The 20,044-nt window shown below is 40.5% G+C and overlaps 1 protein-coding gene across 1 annotated transcript in view; it reads right to left on the bottom strand.

Moving 5' to 3' along the window:
* LOC128657738 (uncharacterized) overlaps positions 1-20,044 on the bottom strand; it is a 75,335-nt gene that overhangs the window by 38,155 nt on the left and 17,136 nt on the right. The window contains exons 4-5 of the mRNA XM_053712145.1: positions 18,010-18,026; positions 12,869-13,435 (exon numbers count right to left, since the gene is read on the bottom strand). Coding sequence (XP_053568120.1) covers positions 12,869-13,435; positions 18,010-18,026 — 584 coding nt within the window. The remainder of the gene's footprint in view (positions 1-12,868; positions 13,436-18,009; positions 18,027-20,044) is intronic.

Raw genomic sequence — 20,044 nt, 5'->3', positions numbered from 1 at the left:
CAGTTTAAAGGTATTTATGCCATTTTTCTATGTTTTAAGAAGCCATTTAATAAGTTAATTTTCAAGCGCTTTATTTTTCCCAGTTGTTTACTTTTAATGTTTACATTTTAATAAACATGTTCAGTTTATACCAGATTTGTGTAGAAATTGTGTTGATTTTTCAAAACTTTAAATGTACAAAATATCGGCCCCTGTAATCGGTTAATGGCCTGAAAGGCGGCCAATAATCAGTATCGAACCTGAAAAAGCGATATCGGCCTATCCCTAATTGATACTTGTCTCCTATACTGCATAGCTTTCAACTCAAGATTTGTTGTGCCTGAACTACAATTTTTTTTAATTTTTTTTTTATTGAGGTTAGTATATAGTACAGAAATAGATATACATGTTGCATAAACATTGAAACAAAGTACATGAACATTATGTGTAGTAATACAGTTGCCTCTTTTCCTGTAATACAATGAATATAGCAGTAATTATAGTAATGAACAAGCAAAACTGAAACCTCTTTTTAGTTAATACAAGTCCCTCTCATGCTGTAATGAGCCACTTATGGACCTCAATACATTTTAATTATTTTTAGAGGGAATATAATAAACAGTCTTACTAAACTAGGGAAGGAAAAAGTGATGCTGACCAATCATGTTACGCCAAGTGGGAGAAATAAGGTCAGCGCTATGATGAAATGTAAGAATTACTATTAAAAGAATGGTAAGGGTTGCGGTATAGGCAAGACAAACCGCGGAATTAGTTCTCCTAGGAAGGAGATACATTATGGGTTGGGGGGGGAGGTGATTTTTGAATGTGGTAGGTAACAAATTAAATAAACAGGTTTAAACCCCATAGAATGACATGACCTTATATAGCGGTTCATGAGCCTGTGATTTACCAAGGGAAAGTTAGAAAAGAACTGATTACATGTTAGGCCAATAGTTTTTTTGACACGGCGGAGCCATACGTTCTATCCTCTTAGATTAGTATCAATACAAAAAGCCATCTTATGCTGGAAATATGACAGAGGTTTTGAAGTGAAGCCTTGCTTCACCTTATGCCGATAACCACCACATCTAATTTGAGAGCTTTGCATGCTGTTTCACACCCCGACATCACAAAATAACAACAAGATTTAACCTTAATAACTGAAGAAGCAAAAATAAAACAAATGTAGCGTTGGGAGAAGTACATGAATATAAATATAACAGTGCATAGATGGGTTGAGCATAAATTGAGCTAGTGTCTTATCTATCATAATAAAGCCCTAGCTTCTAGGCCCATTATGTAGGCGTGATTTTTGTAGTTCGGCCAGAGTATTATGCATCATTTAACTATAAAGAATTAGCTAATATTGAAGAAGCTCACCCTATATAATCCCAGTATAATAGAAAGTATACATAACTATTGATGAATAGTCAAGACAATGAGCAGATAATAACAAACAATTATTTGGTTCAAAAACTTGGAATATCGGCAATCAATTTATATAGAGCGCAAAGGCGTAGAAAAGATCTCGCATCAGGAGAATAAAATAATATTATTTGGAAAGGTCAAGATGAAAATGACAACGAAGCGTGTCTACCTAAATGCAGAGGAACCAATGATAATCAAGAATATACTGTGTGGGAACCAGAGTGTATCACCTATGAGTAAACTGGACCTTGGCTAGTAAAAGACTTAAGCGTGCAAATTTGCGTATAGATGGATAGATCCCTAAATACTGGTTATCTGAGCAGTAAGTCAAAACAAGGGCCAGCCTCATTTTATGTACCGAAACATAGCAACCTCTCAGAGATAAATAGGGGGTCTAAAAAAATCTTGAGTATAGGTATATGGGTTTTGAAATGGAAAATAAATATGCCACAGGGCATAGGCCCTATGCCCAGCGGCATTAGATGCATAACCACGGCAGTCCCAGTCAGGCATTATCTATAAGTATTAGGCATAGAGGTTACCCAGTAATAATTATACAATTGCTATTCACATTTAGCAGGGCAAATTATTAATGCGTGCGTCGTAGAGATAATGTGCCTAAAAAATTGGTACTGCTATTAGTGTGTACCCCAGTCTTGTGACCAGGTTAGGTGATATAAATATGTTTACGCTTTAGTTACTAAACCACTAGCAGTCCTGCCAGGATCCATATATTTATGTCAATTCACTATCAATACAAGCTCAAAGTAATAGAACTACAATTTTTTTAAATGTATTTTTCGATGCCTATCAAAGGGGAAAATAAAATATTTAAATTAAAAATCGTCATATATAGCAGCTTTAGTGAAATGTTTTGCAAATGTGTAAAATTTATCAGAATGCAATAAATAATGTTCTATTTCTGACAGCAATTAGCAAGCAGATTGATTTTATGTATTTTCTGACCCCTATGAGCAAATCAAAAGTAGTTTAGCTCTGTGAACTTCAGGGAAACTATGTAGCTTTAAGTGCCACTTAAAGATCACATTTTCCATTTCACAAATCATATATGTTTGTTTATGCAAGTCCATCTACAGGCCTGCCCATTGGGGGCATGGTAATAACTGAGCTCCCAGGAACACATGGGCTTGTATTCTGTTATCAGTGCTATTTATTATTAGATGCTATGCTATGTCCAGCTTATATTTGCTATCAGGCTACAAAACCAAGATGTAGTGCATCACTATATCTGATAACAGAATCCAAGCCCAGGTGTTCCTGGGAGCTCAGTTACCAACTACCATACTCCACAATGGCAGGCCTGTAGATGGACTTGCATTAACAAACATAGATGATTTGTGTCACTTAAAACTACATAGTTTCCCTGAGGTACACAGAGCCAAATTACTTTTGATTTGCTCCATATCAGCAATAACCGTAATATCGGCAAGTTTCTGACTGATACTGATTATTTCAGAAATTCCGAATATCGGCACTAATAATCGTCTGCTCCGATAATCAGTCGACCCCTACTTTGCAGTCGAATACATGGCCATATACCATATAACCCTTATACAAAATGTTATGAATATTTATATGATTAATTGTTATTAGATAGTGTTTATATGAGTGTAACAGTATATTTTGATATAATTATGTTGTGTTTGGTGCAACTTTTATTTTATCCCTAAGCCTTTTCACAACGTCTTCAGTCACGGTAACCCGTCACGCATAAAATTGATTGCGTTCAAGCGACGCATTTAACGTTTAACTTGTAATAAAAGGTTAGCGTGGGCGTGATGTTGCTTTATTGCTTGCATGCAAATATTAGTATGCCACTTGTAATCTAGACCAAAGTGTGACATGTTAAAGAGATATGAAACCTCATTTTTTTTTCTTTCATGATTCAGAACATGCAATTTTAAATTACTTTCTAATTTAGTTCTATTATGAGTTTTTCTTTATTCTCTTATAATCTTTTGTTGAAAAGCTGGGACGTACGCTTAGTAGCCGATATATTTCTGGAGCACTATATTGCAGCAGTTTTGCAGGAATGTAATCCATTTGCAAGAGCACTAGATGGCTGCACTATTTCCTGCCATGTGGTGCTCCAGATGCCTACCTAGGTATCTCTGTCTGAATCACAAAAAAAAGTGTTTGGGTTTCATATCCCTTTAACATTATGGGCTAGATTACGAGTGGCGCACTATTTATCACTCCTGCTTGTGCATTAACTCTGCTGGAATTCGGGTAGTGTGCATATTAAAAGTCGAAAGTAAAACATTTTCGCACAAGCGCTAACCCGATGTGCGCAAAAATTTGAATCTAGAATAACCATGTTAGCATATTCCCCCCATACACTTCAATGGAGCACGAAAAGTGGAAAGTAAACACCCAACAAGTCACACAAACTTGATCGTGTTTAACAAAGTGCAGTAACCTGATATGAAATATTAATATTTCTCATTCCAACGTTCTTCACATAGAAAATAATGTACTTTTTATTATTAAATGTATATTTCTATATATACTTGATACTGTTAATATAAAATACATATCTATACCCATATAGCTATAGGAATAGATATACAGGTACAGATATATAGGTTTATACATAAATACGTATTTGCAATAAAAGATCAATAGAATGGAAAATATTCATAATTCATGTCGGGTTTAGTGCACTTGAATAAACACAATCGGGTTAGCTTGCGAGTATGGGTGTTAGGTTTTTAAAGTTTGCTTTGCAAAATCTATATTTTTGCGTGTGTAGGGTTTCGCTTGTGTGCAAACTTTTTACTTTTCACTTGTAATAGGAGCACAACCCGACGCACGCAAAAAGCCTCCTTCTAGCGAAGTTATTGCGCAAGGGGAAGCGCAAAATAGCACTCCACTCGTTATCTAGCCCTAAATCACTAAATTGAGGACTGAAGATTAGAACACTACCGACCTAAGCAGATTTGTCTCCAGAGTGCCCAGCGACCTTCTTTTAACACATATCTGACAGGTATCAAGGATTATGCTTGGGAGATTTAAAATGGTTTATAATAAAGGGGGGCACCTGATAAACATTTTTTCAGGAAATAAAAAAACTTTATTGAGAAATTACAAAGATAAGTAACTAAAATACGTTAAAGGTAAAAAAAAAAAGAATAGTAGAACTTTTTTACTATTAAAACTATTTTATAATCACTACCAGTGTTATAGTGCAGCATTTCATGACATGGAGATATTAGAAAGTACTCAAAGATATATGTTAAAGAGGTTGGTGATCCTAATAGCTATGAATAAGTAAAAAATGCAAAAACACATTAATCTATAATTGATGTAGAAAAGTGGTTCAATGGATAAACAAAACTGTATACAAAATGAATGAGAGGTCACCCTTAGTGCCTGCATGTTTAGATACAGATAAGATAGATAGATAAACAGACAGAGAGAAATTGAGATAAATAGATAGCTAGACAGACAGATAGATAGATTCGATAGATAGACAGATAGATAATAGAGAGAGAAAGATAGATAGATAGACAGACAGACAGATATAGATAGATAAATAGATATATGTTAACCAATTAATCATCAGCAAATGTAGGAAGCTTAAAAGAATTAAATATTCAAAACTCCTATAACTTAATAAATGTATATCTAGTGTTTAGCAATGGAAACGGAAACGTTTTTTCACTGTAAGAGCAATACAATTGTGGAACTCATTACCAAAGGAGGTAATGAATGCCAATACCCTAGATACATTTAAAAATTGTTTGGATATATTTCTGTCTAGAAACAAAATTCATTGATACGATTGCAAGTATTAAATGTGTCACCTTTTAGTGGGATTATTTAATCTAAACTGGAGCTTTTTGTAAGTATTTTAGATTTGTATAGGTTGAACTCGATGGACTTCAGTCTTTTTTCAACCTCATCTACTATGTTACATCCTGTAATTCAAATCTCAAGCGTTATCAAGCGTTATCCGACATTATTTTACTGCTCCCCCATAGAAATCTATTATGTGAGGGTATTAACACACATGCACTGCACATCTGAAATTCAAATGTTAGCAAGCTCTAGTCTAGACTACTGCTCAAATGTTCAAAATAACTTTGGACTTTTAAAATGAAAGGGACATGAAACCTCCAAAAATGTATTTCATGATTTAGATAGAGGGGTCAATTTATTATAGTGCGAGCGGACATGATACGATGTAGTGTATCATGTCCGCTGCACATCGATAAATGCCGACAGCATACACTATCGGCATTTATCATTGCACCAGCAGTTCTTGTGAACTGCTGGTGCAATACCGCCCCCTGCAGATTGGCCGCTAGCAGGGGGTGTCAATCATCCCGATCGTATTTGATCGGGTTGATTTCTGTCCGCCGCCTCAGAGCAGGCAGACAAGTTATGGAGCAGCAGTCTTTAGACCGCTGCTTCATAACTTCTGTTTCCGGCGAGCCTGAAGGCTCACTGGAAACATGGGGCATCAAGCTTGATAAATATGCCCCAGAGAATACAATTTTAAATGACTTTCTAATTTACTTCTATTAGCTTATTTGTTTCATTCTCTTGGTATCATTTGTTGAAGGAGCAGCAATGCACTACTGGTTTCTAAAAGAACACATGGGTGAGCCAATGACAATCGGTATATATATGCAGCCACCAATTAGCAGCTAGAACCTAGGTTATTTGCTTCTCCTGAGCTTACTTGGATAAACCTGTCAGCAAAGGATACCAAGAGAAGAAAACAAATTAAATAATAGAAGTAAATTGGAAAGTTGTTTAAAATTGTAAGCTCTATCTGAATCATGAAAGAAAAATGTTGGGTTTCATATCCCTTTAACGCACCTTAGTGCTATTATTTTGTGTTCCTCTTGTAATCTAAAAAAACTAGAAAACATAATTTATGCTTACCTGATAAATTTATTTCTCTTGTAGTGTGTTCAGTCCACGGGTCATCCATTACTTATGGGATATATTCTCCTCCCCAACAGGAAGTTGCAAGAGGATCACCCAAGCAGAGCTGCTATATAGCTCCTCCCCTCACATGTCATATCCAGTCATTCGACCGAAACAAGACGAGAAAGGAAAAACTATAGGGTGCAGTGGTGACTGGAGTTTTAATTAAAATTTAGAACTGCCTCAAAAAAGACAGGGCGGGCCGTGGACTGAACACACTACAAGAGAAATAAATTTATCAGGTAAGCATAAATTATGTTTTCTCTTGTTAAGTGTGTTCAGTCCACGGGTCATCCATTACTTATGGGATACCAATACCAAAGCTAAAGTACACGGATGATGGGAGGGACAAGGCAGGAACATTAAACAGAAGGAACCACTGCCTGTAGAACCTTTCTCCCAAAACCAGCCTCCGAAGAAGCAAAAGTGTCAAATTTGTAAAATTTTGAAAAGGTATGAAGTGAAGACCAAGTTGCAGCCTTGCAAATCTGTTCAACAGAGGCCTCATTCTTAAAGGCCCAGGTGGAAGCCACAGCTCTAGTGGAATGAGCTGTAATTCTTTCAGGAGGCTGCTGTCCAGCAGTCTCATAAGCTAAACGTATTATGCTACGAAGCCAAAAAGAGAGAGAGGTGGCCGAAGCCTTTTGACCTCTCCTCTGACCAGAATAAACGACAAACAGAGAAGAAGTTTGCCGAAAATCTTTAGTTGCCTGTAAGTAGAACTTCAGGGCACGGACTACGTCCAGATTATGCAAAAGACGTTCCTTCTTTGAAGAAGGATTAGGACATAATGAAGGAACAACAATCTCTTGATTGATATTCCTGTTAGAAACAACCTTAGGTAAAAACCCAGGTTTAGTATGCAGAACTACCTTGTCTGAATGAAAAATCAGATAAGGAGAATCGCAATGTAAGGCAGATAACTCAGAGACTCTTCGAGCCGAGGAAATAGCCATCAAAAACAGAACTTTCCAAGATAAAAGCTTAATATCAATGGAATGAAGGGGTTCAAATGGAACACCCTGAAGAACTTTAAGAACCAAGTTTAAGCTCCACGGAGGCGCAACAGTTTTAAACACAGGCTTAATCCTAGCCAAAGCCTGACAAAAAGCCTGGACGTCTGGATTCTCTGCCAGACGTTTGTGTAAAAAGAATAGACAGAGCAGAAATCTGTCCCTTTAACGAACTAGCGGATAAACCCTTTTCTAAACCTTCTTGTAGAAAAGCCAATATCCTAGGAATCCTAACCTTACTCAATGAGTAACTCTTCGATTCAAACCAATATAAATATTTACGCCATATCTTATGATAAATTTTTCTGGTAACAGGTTTCCGAGCCTGTATTAACGTATCAATAACCGACTCCGAAAAACCACGCTTTGATAGAATCAAGCGTTCAATCTCCATGCAGTCAGCCTCAGAGAAATTAGGCTTGGATGGTTGAAAGGACCCTGAATTAGAAGGTCCTGCCTCAGAGGCAGAGACCATGGTGGACAGGACGACATGTCCACTAGGTCTGCATACCAGGTCCTGCGTGGCCACGCAGGCGCTATCAGAATCACCGATGCTCTCTCCTGTTTGATCCTGGCAATCAGTCGAGGTAGCAACGGAAATGGTGGAAACACATAAGCCATGTTGAAAACCCAAGGGGCTGCTAGTGCATCTACCAGCACCGCTCCCGGGTCCCTGGACCTGGATCCGTAACAAGGAAGCTTGGCGTTCTGGCGAGATGCCATGAGATCCAGCTCCGGTTCGCCCCAACGAAGAATCAGTTGAGCAAACACCTCCGGGTGAAGTTCCCACTCCCCCGGATGAAAGGTCTGGCGACTTAGAAAGTCCGCCTCCCAGTTCTCCACGCCTGGGATGTAGATCGCTGACAGGTGACAAGAGTGCGACTCTGCCCAGCGAATTATCTTCGAGACTTCCAACATCGCTAGGGAACTCCTGGTTCCCCCTTGATGATTGATGTAAGCCACAGTCGTGATGTTGTCCGACTGAAATCTGATGAACCTCAGTGTTGCTAACTGAGGCCAAGCTAGAAGAGCATTGAATATTGCTCTTAATTCCAGAATGTTTATTGGGAGGAGTTTCTCCTCCTGAGTCCACGATCCCTGAGCCTTCAGGGAGTTCCAGACTGCACCCCAGCCTAGTAGGCTGGCATCTGTTGTTACAATCGTCCAATCTGGTCTGCGAAAAGTCATTCCTTTGGACAGATGAACCCGCGACAACCACCAGAGAAGAGAATCTCTGGCCTCCTGGTCCAGATTTAGTAAAGGGGACAGATCTGAGTAATCCCCATTCCACTGACTTAGCATGCATAGTTGCAGCGGTCTGAGATGTAGGCGCGCAAATGGCACTATGTCCATTGCCGCGACCATTAAGCCGATTACTTCCATGCACTGAGCTACTGATGGGCTTGGAATGGAATGAAGGACACGGCAAGCATTTAGGATTTTTGATAACCTGGACTCCGTCAGGTAAATCTTCATCTCTACAGAATCTATAAGAGCCCCTAGAAAGGGAACCCTTGTGAGTGGGAACAGAGAACTCTTTTACATGTTCACTTTCCACCCATGCAACTTCAGAAATGCTAGAACTATCTCTGTATGAGACTTTGCATTTTGAAAAGTTGACGCTTGTATCAGGATGTCGTCTAGGTACGGAGCCACCGCTATGCCTCGCGGTCTTAGTACCGCCAGAAGCGAGCCCAGAACCTTTGTAAAAATTCTCGGGGCCGTAGCCAACCCGAAGGGAAGAGCTACAAACTGGTAATGCCTGTCTAGAAAGGCAAACCTTAGGTACCGATAATGATCCTTGTGAATCGGTATGTGAAGGTAGGCATCCTTTAAGTCCACTGTGGTCATATACTGACCCTCTTGGATCATGGGTAGGATGGTTCGAATAGTTTCCATTTTGAACGATGGAACCCTTAGGAATTTGTTTAAGATCTTCAGGTCCAAGATTGGCCTGAAGGTTCCCTCTTTTTTGGGAACCACAAACAGATTTGAGTAAAAACCTTGCCCTTGTTCCGTCCGCGGAACCGGGTGGATCACTCCCATTACTAAGAGGTCTTGTACACATCGTAGAAATGCCTCTTTCTTTATTAGGTTTGTTGATAACCTTGACAGATGAAATCTCCCTTGTGGAGGAGAAGTTTTGAAGTCCAGAAGGTATCCCTGAGATATGATCTCCAACGCCCAGGGATCCTGGACATCTCTTGCCCAGGCCTGGGCGAAGAGAGAAAGTCTGCCCCCCACTAGATCCGTTTCCGGATAGGGGGCCCTTTCTTCATGCTGTCTTGGGGCAGAAGTAGGTTTTCTGGCCTGCTTGCCCTTGTTCCAGGACTGGTTGCCTTTCCAACCCTGTCTGTAACGAGTAGCAGTCCCTTCCTGTTTTGGAGCGGAGGAAGTTGATGCTGCTCCTGCCTTGAAATTACGAAAGGCACGAAAATTAGACTGTTTGGCCTTTGATTTGGCCCTGTCCTGAGGAAGGGTGTGACCCTTACCTCCAGTAATGTCAGCAATAATTTCTTTCAAGCCGGGCCCGAATAAGGTTTGCCCTTTGAAAGGAATATTAAGCAATTTAGATTTAGAAGTTACATCTGCTGACCAGGATTTAAGCCATAGCGCTCTGCGAGCCTGGATGGCGAATCCGGAGTTCTTAGCCGTTAGTTTGGTTAAATGCACAACGGCATCCGAAACAAATGCATTAGCTAGCTTAAGGGCTTTAAGCTTGTTCAGAATCTCATCCAATGGTGCTGTGCGAATAGCCTCTTCCAGAGACTCAAACTAGAATGCCGCTGCAGCAGTGACGGGGGCAATGCATGCAAGGGGCTGTAATATAAAACCTTGTTGAACAAACATTTTCTTAAGGTAACCTTCTAATTTTTTATCCATTGGATCTGAGAAAGCACAACTATCCTCCACCGGGATAGTGGTACGCTTGGCTAAAGTAGAAACTGCTCCCTCCACCTTAGGGACCGTCTGCCATAAGTCTCGTGTGGTAGCGTCTATTGGGAACATTTTTCTAAATATCGGAGGAGGGGAAAAGGGCACACTGGGTCTATCCCACTCCTTGCTAATAATCTCTGTAAGCCTTTTAGGTATAGGAAAAACGTCAGTACACACCGGTACCGCATAGTATTTATCCAGCCTACATAATTTCTCTGGGATTGCAACCGTGTCGCAATCGTTCAGAGCCGCTAACACCTCCCCTAGCAATACACGGAGGTTCTCAAGCTTAAATTTAAAATTTGAAATTTCTGAATCCGGTCTCCCCGGATCAGATCCGTCACCCACAGAATGAAGCTCTCCGTCCTCATGTTCTGCAAATTGTGACGCAGTATCGGACATGGCTCTCGTGTCATCGGCGCGCTCTGTCCTAAACCCAGAGCTATTGCGCTTGCCTCTTAACTCAGGCAAATTAGATAATACTTCTTTCATAACATTAGCCATATCATGCAAAGTGATTTGTAAGGGCCTTGATGTACTTGGCGCCACAATCTCACGCACCTCCTGAGCGGGAGGCGAAGGCACTGGCACGTGAGGAGAGTTAGGCGGCATAACTTCCCCCTCGTTGTCTGGTGATAATTTCTTTACCGGTAAAGACTGACTTTTATTTAAAGTAACATCAATACAATTGGTACACATATTTCTATTGGGCTCCACATTGGCTTTTAAACATAATGAACAAGTAGATTCCTCTGTATCAGACATGTTTAAACAGACTAGCAATGAAGGCTAGCAAGCTTGGAAAAAATCTTTCAATAAATTTACAAGCAATAGAAAAAACGCTGCAGCGCTTTTAAAAACTGTCACAGTTGAAATAACAATGAACTAATTCAGTTATCGCCAACAATTTTAACAGCAAATGTATGAATTTAGCAGAGGATTGCACCCACTAGCAAACGGATGATTAACCCCTCAATACCCAAAAACGGATAATCAATTTAAGATTTAACGCTTTTATCACAGTCAAACACACTGTCACAGGTCTGCTGTGACTGATTACCTCCCTCAAAAATGAATTTTGAAGACCCCTGAGCTCTCTGGAGACGTCCTGGATCAAGGAGGAAGAAACAGGAAGACTGTGCAAGAATTTTAACTGTGCAACAAGGCGCTAAAAAAGGCCCCTCCCACTCATATTACAACAGTGGGAGACCTGTTACAACGGTTTCTATACAGAAATATACGTTAGCCATATGGAAAAAAATCATGCCCAAAAAGATTTATCACCAAAGTACCTCACAAAACGAATAACATGCCAGTAAACGTTTTTTTAAAAACAACTTTCCAGTGTTATGCAAAGTTATCACTAAGCCTGCTACCAGTCGTTTCTACTGCAGTTAAGGCTCATACATTTATTTCAGTATTAACAGTATTTTCTCAGTCAAATTCTAGTCCCTAGAAAATAACTCAACTGCGCATACATTTATCAGCCTGATACCAGTCGCTACTACTGCATTAAAGGCTGTACTTACATCATATGGGTAACAGCAGTGTTTTCTTAGTCAATTCCATTCCTAGAAAATATTACTGCACATACCTCATTTGCGGGGGACCCCGCATGCTATTCCCTTTTCTGAAGTAACCCCACTCCTCAGAATGTGCGAGAACAGCCAGTGGATCTTAGTTACGTTTGCTAAGATCATAGAAAACGCAGGCATATTCTTCTTCTATATACTGCCTGAGAAAGAAAAACAGCACACTCCGGTGCCATTTTAAAATAATAAACTTTTGATTGAAGAATAATTAGGTAAAAAACTCCTATCTCCTCTCGCGACCTCCTTCTTTGTTGAGACTTGCAAGAGAATGACTGGATATGACATGTGAGGGGAGGAGCTATATAGCAGCTCTGCTTGGGTGATCCTCTTGCAACTTCCTGTTGGGGAGGAGAATATATCCCATAAGTAATGGATGACCCGTGGACTGAACACACTTAACAAGAGAAAAACCAATTAGGAAAACTTATAACATATTAAGATATAATAGCTACAACTATATATTGAATATTCCTTTATGTAAGGCCCATTTGGAAAAATTATATTAGTGGATATTAGTAATACACTCAGTGACACCATTAATAAAGCACCACTGGCTCCTATTCTCAACATTAGATAAGTATTATCAGAACTAAGAGGAGGTAAGAACGTATTCACATATACAAAACACCTCTGGCAATACCTATACCGCACTTTTTACTATACTATTCATGTCTACAAAATCTGCACAAATGGAAAGACTCAGATTTCAAAAGAGAACTTGTATAGCTTTACAAAATATTCTTGCAATAAAATTAAATACCTTACAGCTGGAAGGGTGTAGGAATATAGGCCAAAGCCAGCAGATATTTTTCTTTTTGTCCTTTAAATATATTTTTCAGCTAGCTAAAACAATTATTGTACTGTCATATGGAGAGGTGGCTATTTTCACATATCTAAAATCAGACTGTTTTAAATAAACTTGTCTTCCTGAGACTAGTTCTGTATCATATATAAGTTTACCTGGTCAAATGATTGGTCAATTTCCTCTTGTAAAACCTCAAGGAACTTCTCGTTGAGGTCAATAAGTTCTTGTATGTTACTGAACACGACCTGCAGCTGCTCCTGTGTCAGGAGCCCAGCGTTCTGCATGGGCAGGTAGAATTCCTCTTTGATGATCCTCAGATCCTCCCCATAACTAGCCTCTGTGTTTACAAACTCCAGCACAGCTTCCTTGCGTTCTGTCCTTCTAGTGACACATTTGGTACACAAGGTCTCTCTTCTCTTGCCTCTGCTTTCTATATCCACATCTAAGTCTCTCTCCCCACAATCAGTGCAAGGTCGATGGGCTTCCCATGCCTCTAGTGAGGCTGCAGCCTCTGCCACTCTGGTCCTCCACTTCCTAGAAAGAGCATCTCCTATACCACTGTCCACCCTCTCCACTTCCCCAGGTTTTGTAGCTCTTGTCCCACTGGCTTCAGAATCTTCCCTGTCATCATTCACCCCAACAATGCCACTGTCAGTGCTAAGGCTGCTGATATTGCTCCAGCGCTGCCGAGATCTCTGAGCATGCCGAGGGGTAGAGCCACCCTCATTAGATGAGCTGCAGGATGTGGTGGTATTGGCTTTCATAAGCATTGGTCCTATATAATGAGAACAGGTTTATAATAGTCAGGGTATGGAACAAAATTATGTATGTTGTGTAAGACGTACACTTACAAAATATGCCTTTAAACATTTATTAAAGGGATTCTAAACCCATTTTTTTTCATTCATGATTCAGAAAGAGCATGCAATTTTAAGCAACTTTCTAATTTACACCTATTATGACTTTTACTTCGTTCTCTTGCTATCTTTATTTGAAAAAGAAGGCATCTAAGCTAAGGAGCCAGCCAATGTTTGGCTCAGAACAATGGAGAGCACTTTTTTTATTGGTGGGTGAATGTATCCACCAATCAGCAAGAACAACCCAGGTTTTTCACCAAAAATGGTCTGGCATCTAAACTTACATTCTTGCTTTTCAAATAAAGATACAAAGAGAATGAAGAAAATTTGATAATAGCAGTAAATTAGAAAGTTGCTTAAAATTGCATGCTTTATCTGAATCATGAAAGAACAAATTTGGGTTCAGTGTCCCTTTAAAGGGATAGGAAAGTCAAAATTTAACTTGCATGATTCAGACAGAACATGTCATTTTAAGACACTTTTAAAGTCACTTCTATTTTCATGTGCTTCGTTCTCTTAGTATCCCTTGTTAAAAAATGAATACGCACATATCATACACTAGTGGGAGCTGCTGCTAATTGGTGCCTGCACATATTTGTCTCTTGTGATTGAGTAAATAGATATTTTCAGCTTCCTTTCAGTAGTGCAATGTTGTCCCTTCAGCAATGGATAACAAGAGAATGAAGAAAATTTGATAATAGAATTAAATTGGAAAGTTTTTTAAAATTGTATGTTCTATCTGAATCATAAATATAATTTTGGGGTTTACTATCCCTTTAAGTGCCGGTCCATTTTAGGTTCAGCACCCTGGATAGCGCTTGCTTATTGGTAGGAACATTTAGCCACCAATCAGCAAGTGCTACCCAGGTGCTAAACCAAAAATGGGCTGGCTACTAAGCTTTACATTCCTGCTTTTCAAATAAAGATAGCAAGAGAATTAAGAAAATTTGATAATAGGAGTAAATTAGAAAGTTGCATAAAAACATAATTTATGCTTACCTGATAAATTTGTTTCTCTTGTAGTGTATCCAGTCCACGGATCATCCATTACTTATGGGATATTAACTCCTCCCCAACAGGAAGTGCAAGAGGATTCACCCAGCAGAGCTGCTACATAGCTCCTCCCCTAACTGCCATTACCAGTCATTCGACCGAAAACATGCAGAGAAAGGAAAACCATAGGGTACAGTGGTGACTGTAGTTTAATGGAAAAATTACCTGCCTTAAAGTGACAGGGCGGGCCGTGGACTGGATACACTACAAGAGAAACAAATTTATCAGGTAAGCATAAATTATGTTTTCTCTTGTTAAGTGTATCCAGTCCACGGATCATCCATTACTTATGGGATACCAATACCAAAGCTAAAGTACACGGATGACGGGAGGGACAGGCAGGCTCTTTATACGGAAGGAACCACTGCCTGAAGAACCTTTCTCCCAAAAACAGCCTCCGAAGAAGCAAAAGTGTCAAATTTGTAAAATTTGGAAAAAGTATGAAGAGAAGACCAAGTTGCAGCCTTGCAAATCTGTTCAACAGAAGCCTCATTCTTAAAGGCCCAAGTGGAAGCCACAGCTCTAGTAGAATGTGCTGTAATTCTTTCAGGAGGCTGCTGTCCAGCAGTCTCATAGGCTAACCGTATTATGCTACGAAGCCAAAAGGAGAGAGAGGTAGCCGAAGCTTTTTGACCTCTCCTCTGACCAGAATAAACGACAAACAGGGAAGACGTTTGTCGAAAATCCTTAGTTGCCTGTAGATAAAATTTCAGGGCACGGACTACATCTAGATTGTGTAGCAGACGTTCCTTTTTCGAAGAAGGATTAGGACACAAAGATGGAACCACAATCTCTTGATTGATATTCCTGTTAGTGACCACCTTAGGTAGGAACCCAGGTTTAGTACGCAGAACTACCTTGTCTGAATGAAAAATCAGATAAGGAGAATCACAATGTAAGGCAGATAACTCAGAGACTCTTCGAGCCGAGGAAATCGCCATTAAAAACAGAACTTTCCAAGATAACAACTTGATATCAATGGAATGAAGGGGTTCAAACGGAACCCCCTGTAAAACATTAAGAACTAAGTTCAAACTCCATGGTGGAGCAACAATTTTAAACACAGGCTTGATCCTAGCTAAAGCCTGACAAAAAGCTTGAACGTCCGGAACTTCTGACAGACGTTTGTGTAAAAGAATGGACAGAGCTGAAATCTGTCCCTTTAAGGAACTAGCGGATAAACCCTTTTCTAAACCTTCTTGTAGAAAAGACAATATCCTCAGAATCCTAACCTTACTCCATGAGTAACTCTTGGATTCGCACCAATATAAGTATTTGCGCCATATCTTATGGTAAATCTTTCTGGTAACAGGCTTCCTAGCCTGTATTAAGGTATCAATAACCGACTCAGAAAAACCACGTTTTGATAAAATCAAGCGTTCAATTTCCAAGCAGTCAGCTTCAGAGAAATTAGATTTTGATGTTTGAAGGGACCCTGGATCAGAAGGTCCTGTTTCAGAGGTAGCGACCAAGGTGGACAGGATGACATGTCCACTAGATCTGCATACCAAGTCCTGCGTGGCCATGCAGGCGCTATTAGAATCACTGATGCTCTCTCCTGTTTGATTCTGGCAATCAATCGAGGAAGCATCGGGAAGGGTGGAAACACATAAGCCATCCCGAAGGTCCAAGGTGCTGTCAAAGCATCTATCAGAACCGCTCCCGGATCGCTGGATCTGGACCCGTAACAAGGAAGCTTGGCGTTCTGTCGAGACGCCATGAGATCTATCTCTGGTTTGCCCCAACGTCGAAGTATTTGGGCAAAGACCTCCGGATGAAGTTCCCACTCCCCCGGATGAAAAGTCTGATGACTTAAGAAATCCGCCTCCCAGTTCTCCACTCCCGGGATGTGGATTGCTGACAGGTGGCAAGAGTGAGACTCTGCCCAGCGAATTATCTTTGATACTTCCATCATTGCTAGGGAGCTTCTTGTCTCTCCCTGATGGTTGATGTAAGCTACAGTCGTGATGTTGTCCGACTGAAACCTGATGAACCCCCGAGTTGTTAACTGGGGCCAAGCCAGAAGGGCATTGAGAACTGCTCTCAATTCCAGAATGTTTATTGGTAGGAGACTCTCCTCCTGATTCCATTGTCCCTGAGCCTTCAGAGAATTCAAGACAGCGCCCCAACCTAGTAGGCTGGCGTCTGTTGTTACAATTGTCCAGTCCGGCCTGCTGAATGGCATCCCCCTGGACAGATGTGGCAGAGAAAGCCACCATAGAAGAGAATTTCTGGTCTCTTGATCCAGATTCAGAGTAGGGGACAAGTCTGAGTAATCCCCATTCCACTGACTTAGCATGCACAATTGCAGCGGTCTGAGATGTAGACGTGCAAAGGGTACTATGTCCATTGCTGCTACCATTAAGCCGATCACCTCCATGCATTGAGCTACTGACAGGTGTTGAATGGAATGAAGGACACGGCATGCATTTTGAAGCTTTGTTAACCTGTCTTCTGTCAGGTAAATCTTCATTTCTACAGAATCTATAAGAGTCCCCAAGAAGGGAACTCTTGTGAGTGGAAAGAGAGAACTCTTCTTTTCGTTCACCTTCCATCCATGCGACCTTAGAAATGCCAGTACTAACTCTGTATGAGACTTGGCAGTTTGAAAGCTTGAAGCTTGTATCAGAATGTCGTCTAGGTACGGAGCTACCGCAATTCCTCGAGGTCTTAGTACCGCCAGAAGAGCACCCAGAACCTTTGTGAAGATTCTCGGAGCCGTAGCCAATCCGAATGGAAGAGCTACAAACTGGTAATGCCTGTCTAGAAAGGCAAACCTTAGATACCGGTAATGATCTTTGTGAATCGGTATGTGAAGGTAAGCATCCTTTAAATCCACTGTGGTCATGTACTCACCCTTTTGGATCATGGGTAAAATTGTCCGAATAGTTTCCATTTTGAACGATGGAACTCTTAGGAATTTGTTTAGGATCTTTAAATCCAAGATTGGCCTGAAAGTTCCCTCTTTTTTGGGAACCACAAACAGATTTGAGTAAAACCCTTGTCCTTGTTCCGACCGCGGAACCGGATGGATCACTCCCATTAATAAAAGATCTTGTACGCAGCGTAGAAACGCCTCTTTCTTTATTTGGTTTGTTGACAACCTTGACAGATGAAATCTCCCTCTTGGGGGAGAGAATTTGAAGTCTAGAAGGTATCCCTGAGATATGATCTCTAACGCCCAGGGATCCTGGACATCTCTTGCCCAAGCCTGGGCGAAGAGAGAAAGTCTGCCCCCCACTAGATCCGTTCCCGGATCGGGGGACCTCGATTCATGCTGTCTTAGGGGCAGCAGCAGGTTTCCTGGCCTGCTTGCCCTTGTTCCAGGACTGGTTAGGTCTCCAGCCTTGTCTGTAGCGAGCAACAGCTCCTTCCTGTTTTGGTGCAGAGGAAGTTGATGCTGCTCCTGCTTTGAAATTACGAAAGGAACGAAAATTAGACTGTCTAGTCTTAGGTTTGGCTCTGTCTTGAGGCAGGGCATGGCCTTTACCTCCTGTAATGTCAGCGATAATTTCTTTCAACCCGGGCCCGAATAAGGTCTGCCCTTTGAAAGGTATATTAAGCAATTTAGATTTAGAAGTAACGTCAGCTGACCAGGATTTTAGCCACAGTGCTCTGCGTGCCTGAATGGCGAATCCGGAATTCTTAGCCGTAAGTTTAGTTAAATGTACTACGGCATCTGAAATAAATGAGTTAGCTAACTTAAGGGCTTTAAGCTTGTGTGTAATCTCATCTAATGGAGCTGATTCAAGTGTCTCTTCCAGAGACTCAAACCAAAATGCTGCTGCAGCCGTGACAGGCGCAATGCATGCAAGAGGTTGCAATATAAAACCTTGTCGAACAAACATTTTCTTAAGGTAACCCTCTAACTTTTTATCCATTGGATCTGAAAAGGCACAGCTATCCTCCACCGGGATAGTGGTACGCTTAGCTAAAGTAGAAACTGCTCCCTCCACCTTAGGGACCGTTTGCCATAAGTCCCGTGTGGTGGCGTCTATTGGAAACATCTTTCTAAATATCGGAGGGGGTGAGAACGGCACACCGGGTCTATCCCACTCCTTAGTAACAATTTCAGTAAGTCTCTTAGGTATAGGAAAAACGTCAGTACTCGACGGTACCGCAAAATATTTATCCAACCTACACATTTTCTCTGGTATTGCAACTGTGTTACAATCATTCAGAGCCGCTAACACCTCCCCTAGTAATACACGGAGGTTTTCCAGCTTAAATTTAAAATTTGAAATATCTGAATCCAGTTTGTTTGGATCAGAACCGTCACCCGCAGAATGAAGCTCTCCGTCCTCATGTTCTGCAAATTGTGACGCAGTGTCTGACATGGCCCTAATATTATCAGCGCACTCTGTTCTCACCCCAGAGTGATCACGCTTACCTCTTAGTTCTGGTAATTTAGCCAAAACTTCAGTAAAACAGTAGCCATATCCTGTAATGTGATTTGTAATGGCCGCTCAGATGTACTCGGCGCTACAATATCACGCACCTCCCTAGCGGGAGATGCAGGTACTGACACGTGAGGCGAGTTAGTCGGCATAACTCTCCCCTCGTTGTTTGGTGAAATATGTTCAATTTGTACAGATTGACTTTTATTTAAAGTAGCATCAATACAGTTAGTACATAAATTTCTATTGGGCTCCACTTTGGCTTTAGCACATATAGCACAGATATCTTCCTCTGAATCAGACATGTTTAACACACTAGCAAATAAACTAGCAACTTGGAAATACTTTTCAAGTAATTTACTATAATATGAAAACGTACTGTGCCTATAAGAAGCACAGAAAAAGTTATGACAGTTGAAAATTAATAAACTGAAAAGTTATAGCATCAAATCTTTGTAAAAAACACAATTTTAGCAAAGGATTGCTCCCATTAGCAAAGGATAACTAACCCTGATAGCAGAAAAAAAAAAAAAAAAAAAAATACAGAAATAAACGTTTTTTTATCACAGTCAACTACAATCTCACAGCTCTGCTGTGAGTGATTACCTCCCTCAAAACAAGTTTTGAAGACCCCTGAGTTCTGTAGAGATGAACCGGATCATGCAGGGAAGACAATAAACATCTGACTGAATTTTTTGATGCGTAGCAAAAGCACCAAAAAAGGTCCCACCCCCTCACACATAACAGTGAGAGAGATCAGTAAACTGTCATAAATTAAATAAAACGACTGCCAAGTGGAAAAAAATAGTGCCCAAAACATTTTTTCACCCAGTACCTCAGAAAATTAAACGATTTTACATGCCAGCAAAAAACGTTTAACATTAATAAATTGAGTGTTATTAAAAAGCCTGTTGCTAGTCCCTGCAAATTAGGCTAAAGTTTTATGCATACAGTATAATTCCAGTGAAGTGCCATTCCCCAGAATACTGAAGTGTAAAATATACATACATGACAGCCTGATACC

Source organism: Bombina bombina, chromosome 1, assembly GCF_027579735.1.
Source record: "Bombina bombina isolate aBomBom1 chromosome 1, aBomBom1.pri, whole genome shotgun sequence".
NCBI classification, from domain to species: domain Eukaryota; kingdom Metazoa; phylum Chordata; class Amphibia; order Anura; family Bombinatoridae; genus Bombina; species Bombina bombina.
Note: the sequence above shows the minus strand (reverse complement) of the source record. Positions and strands in the feature narration are given on the sequence as shown.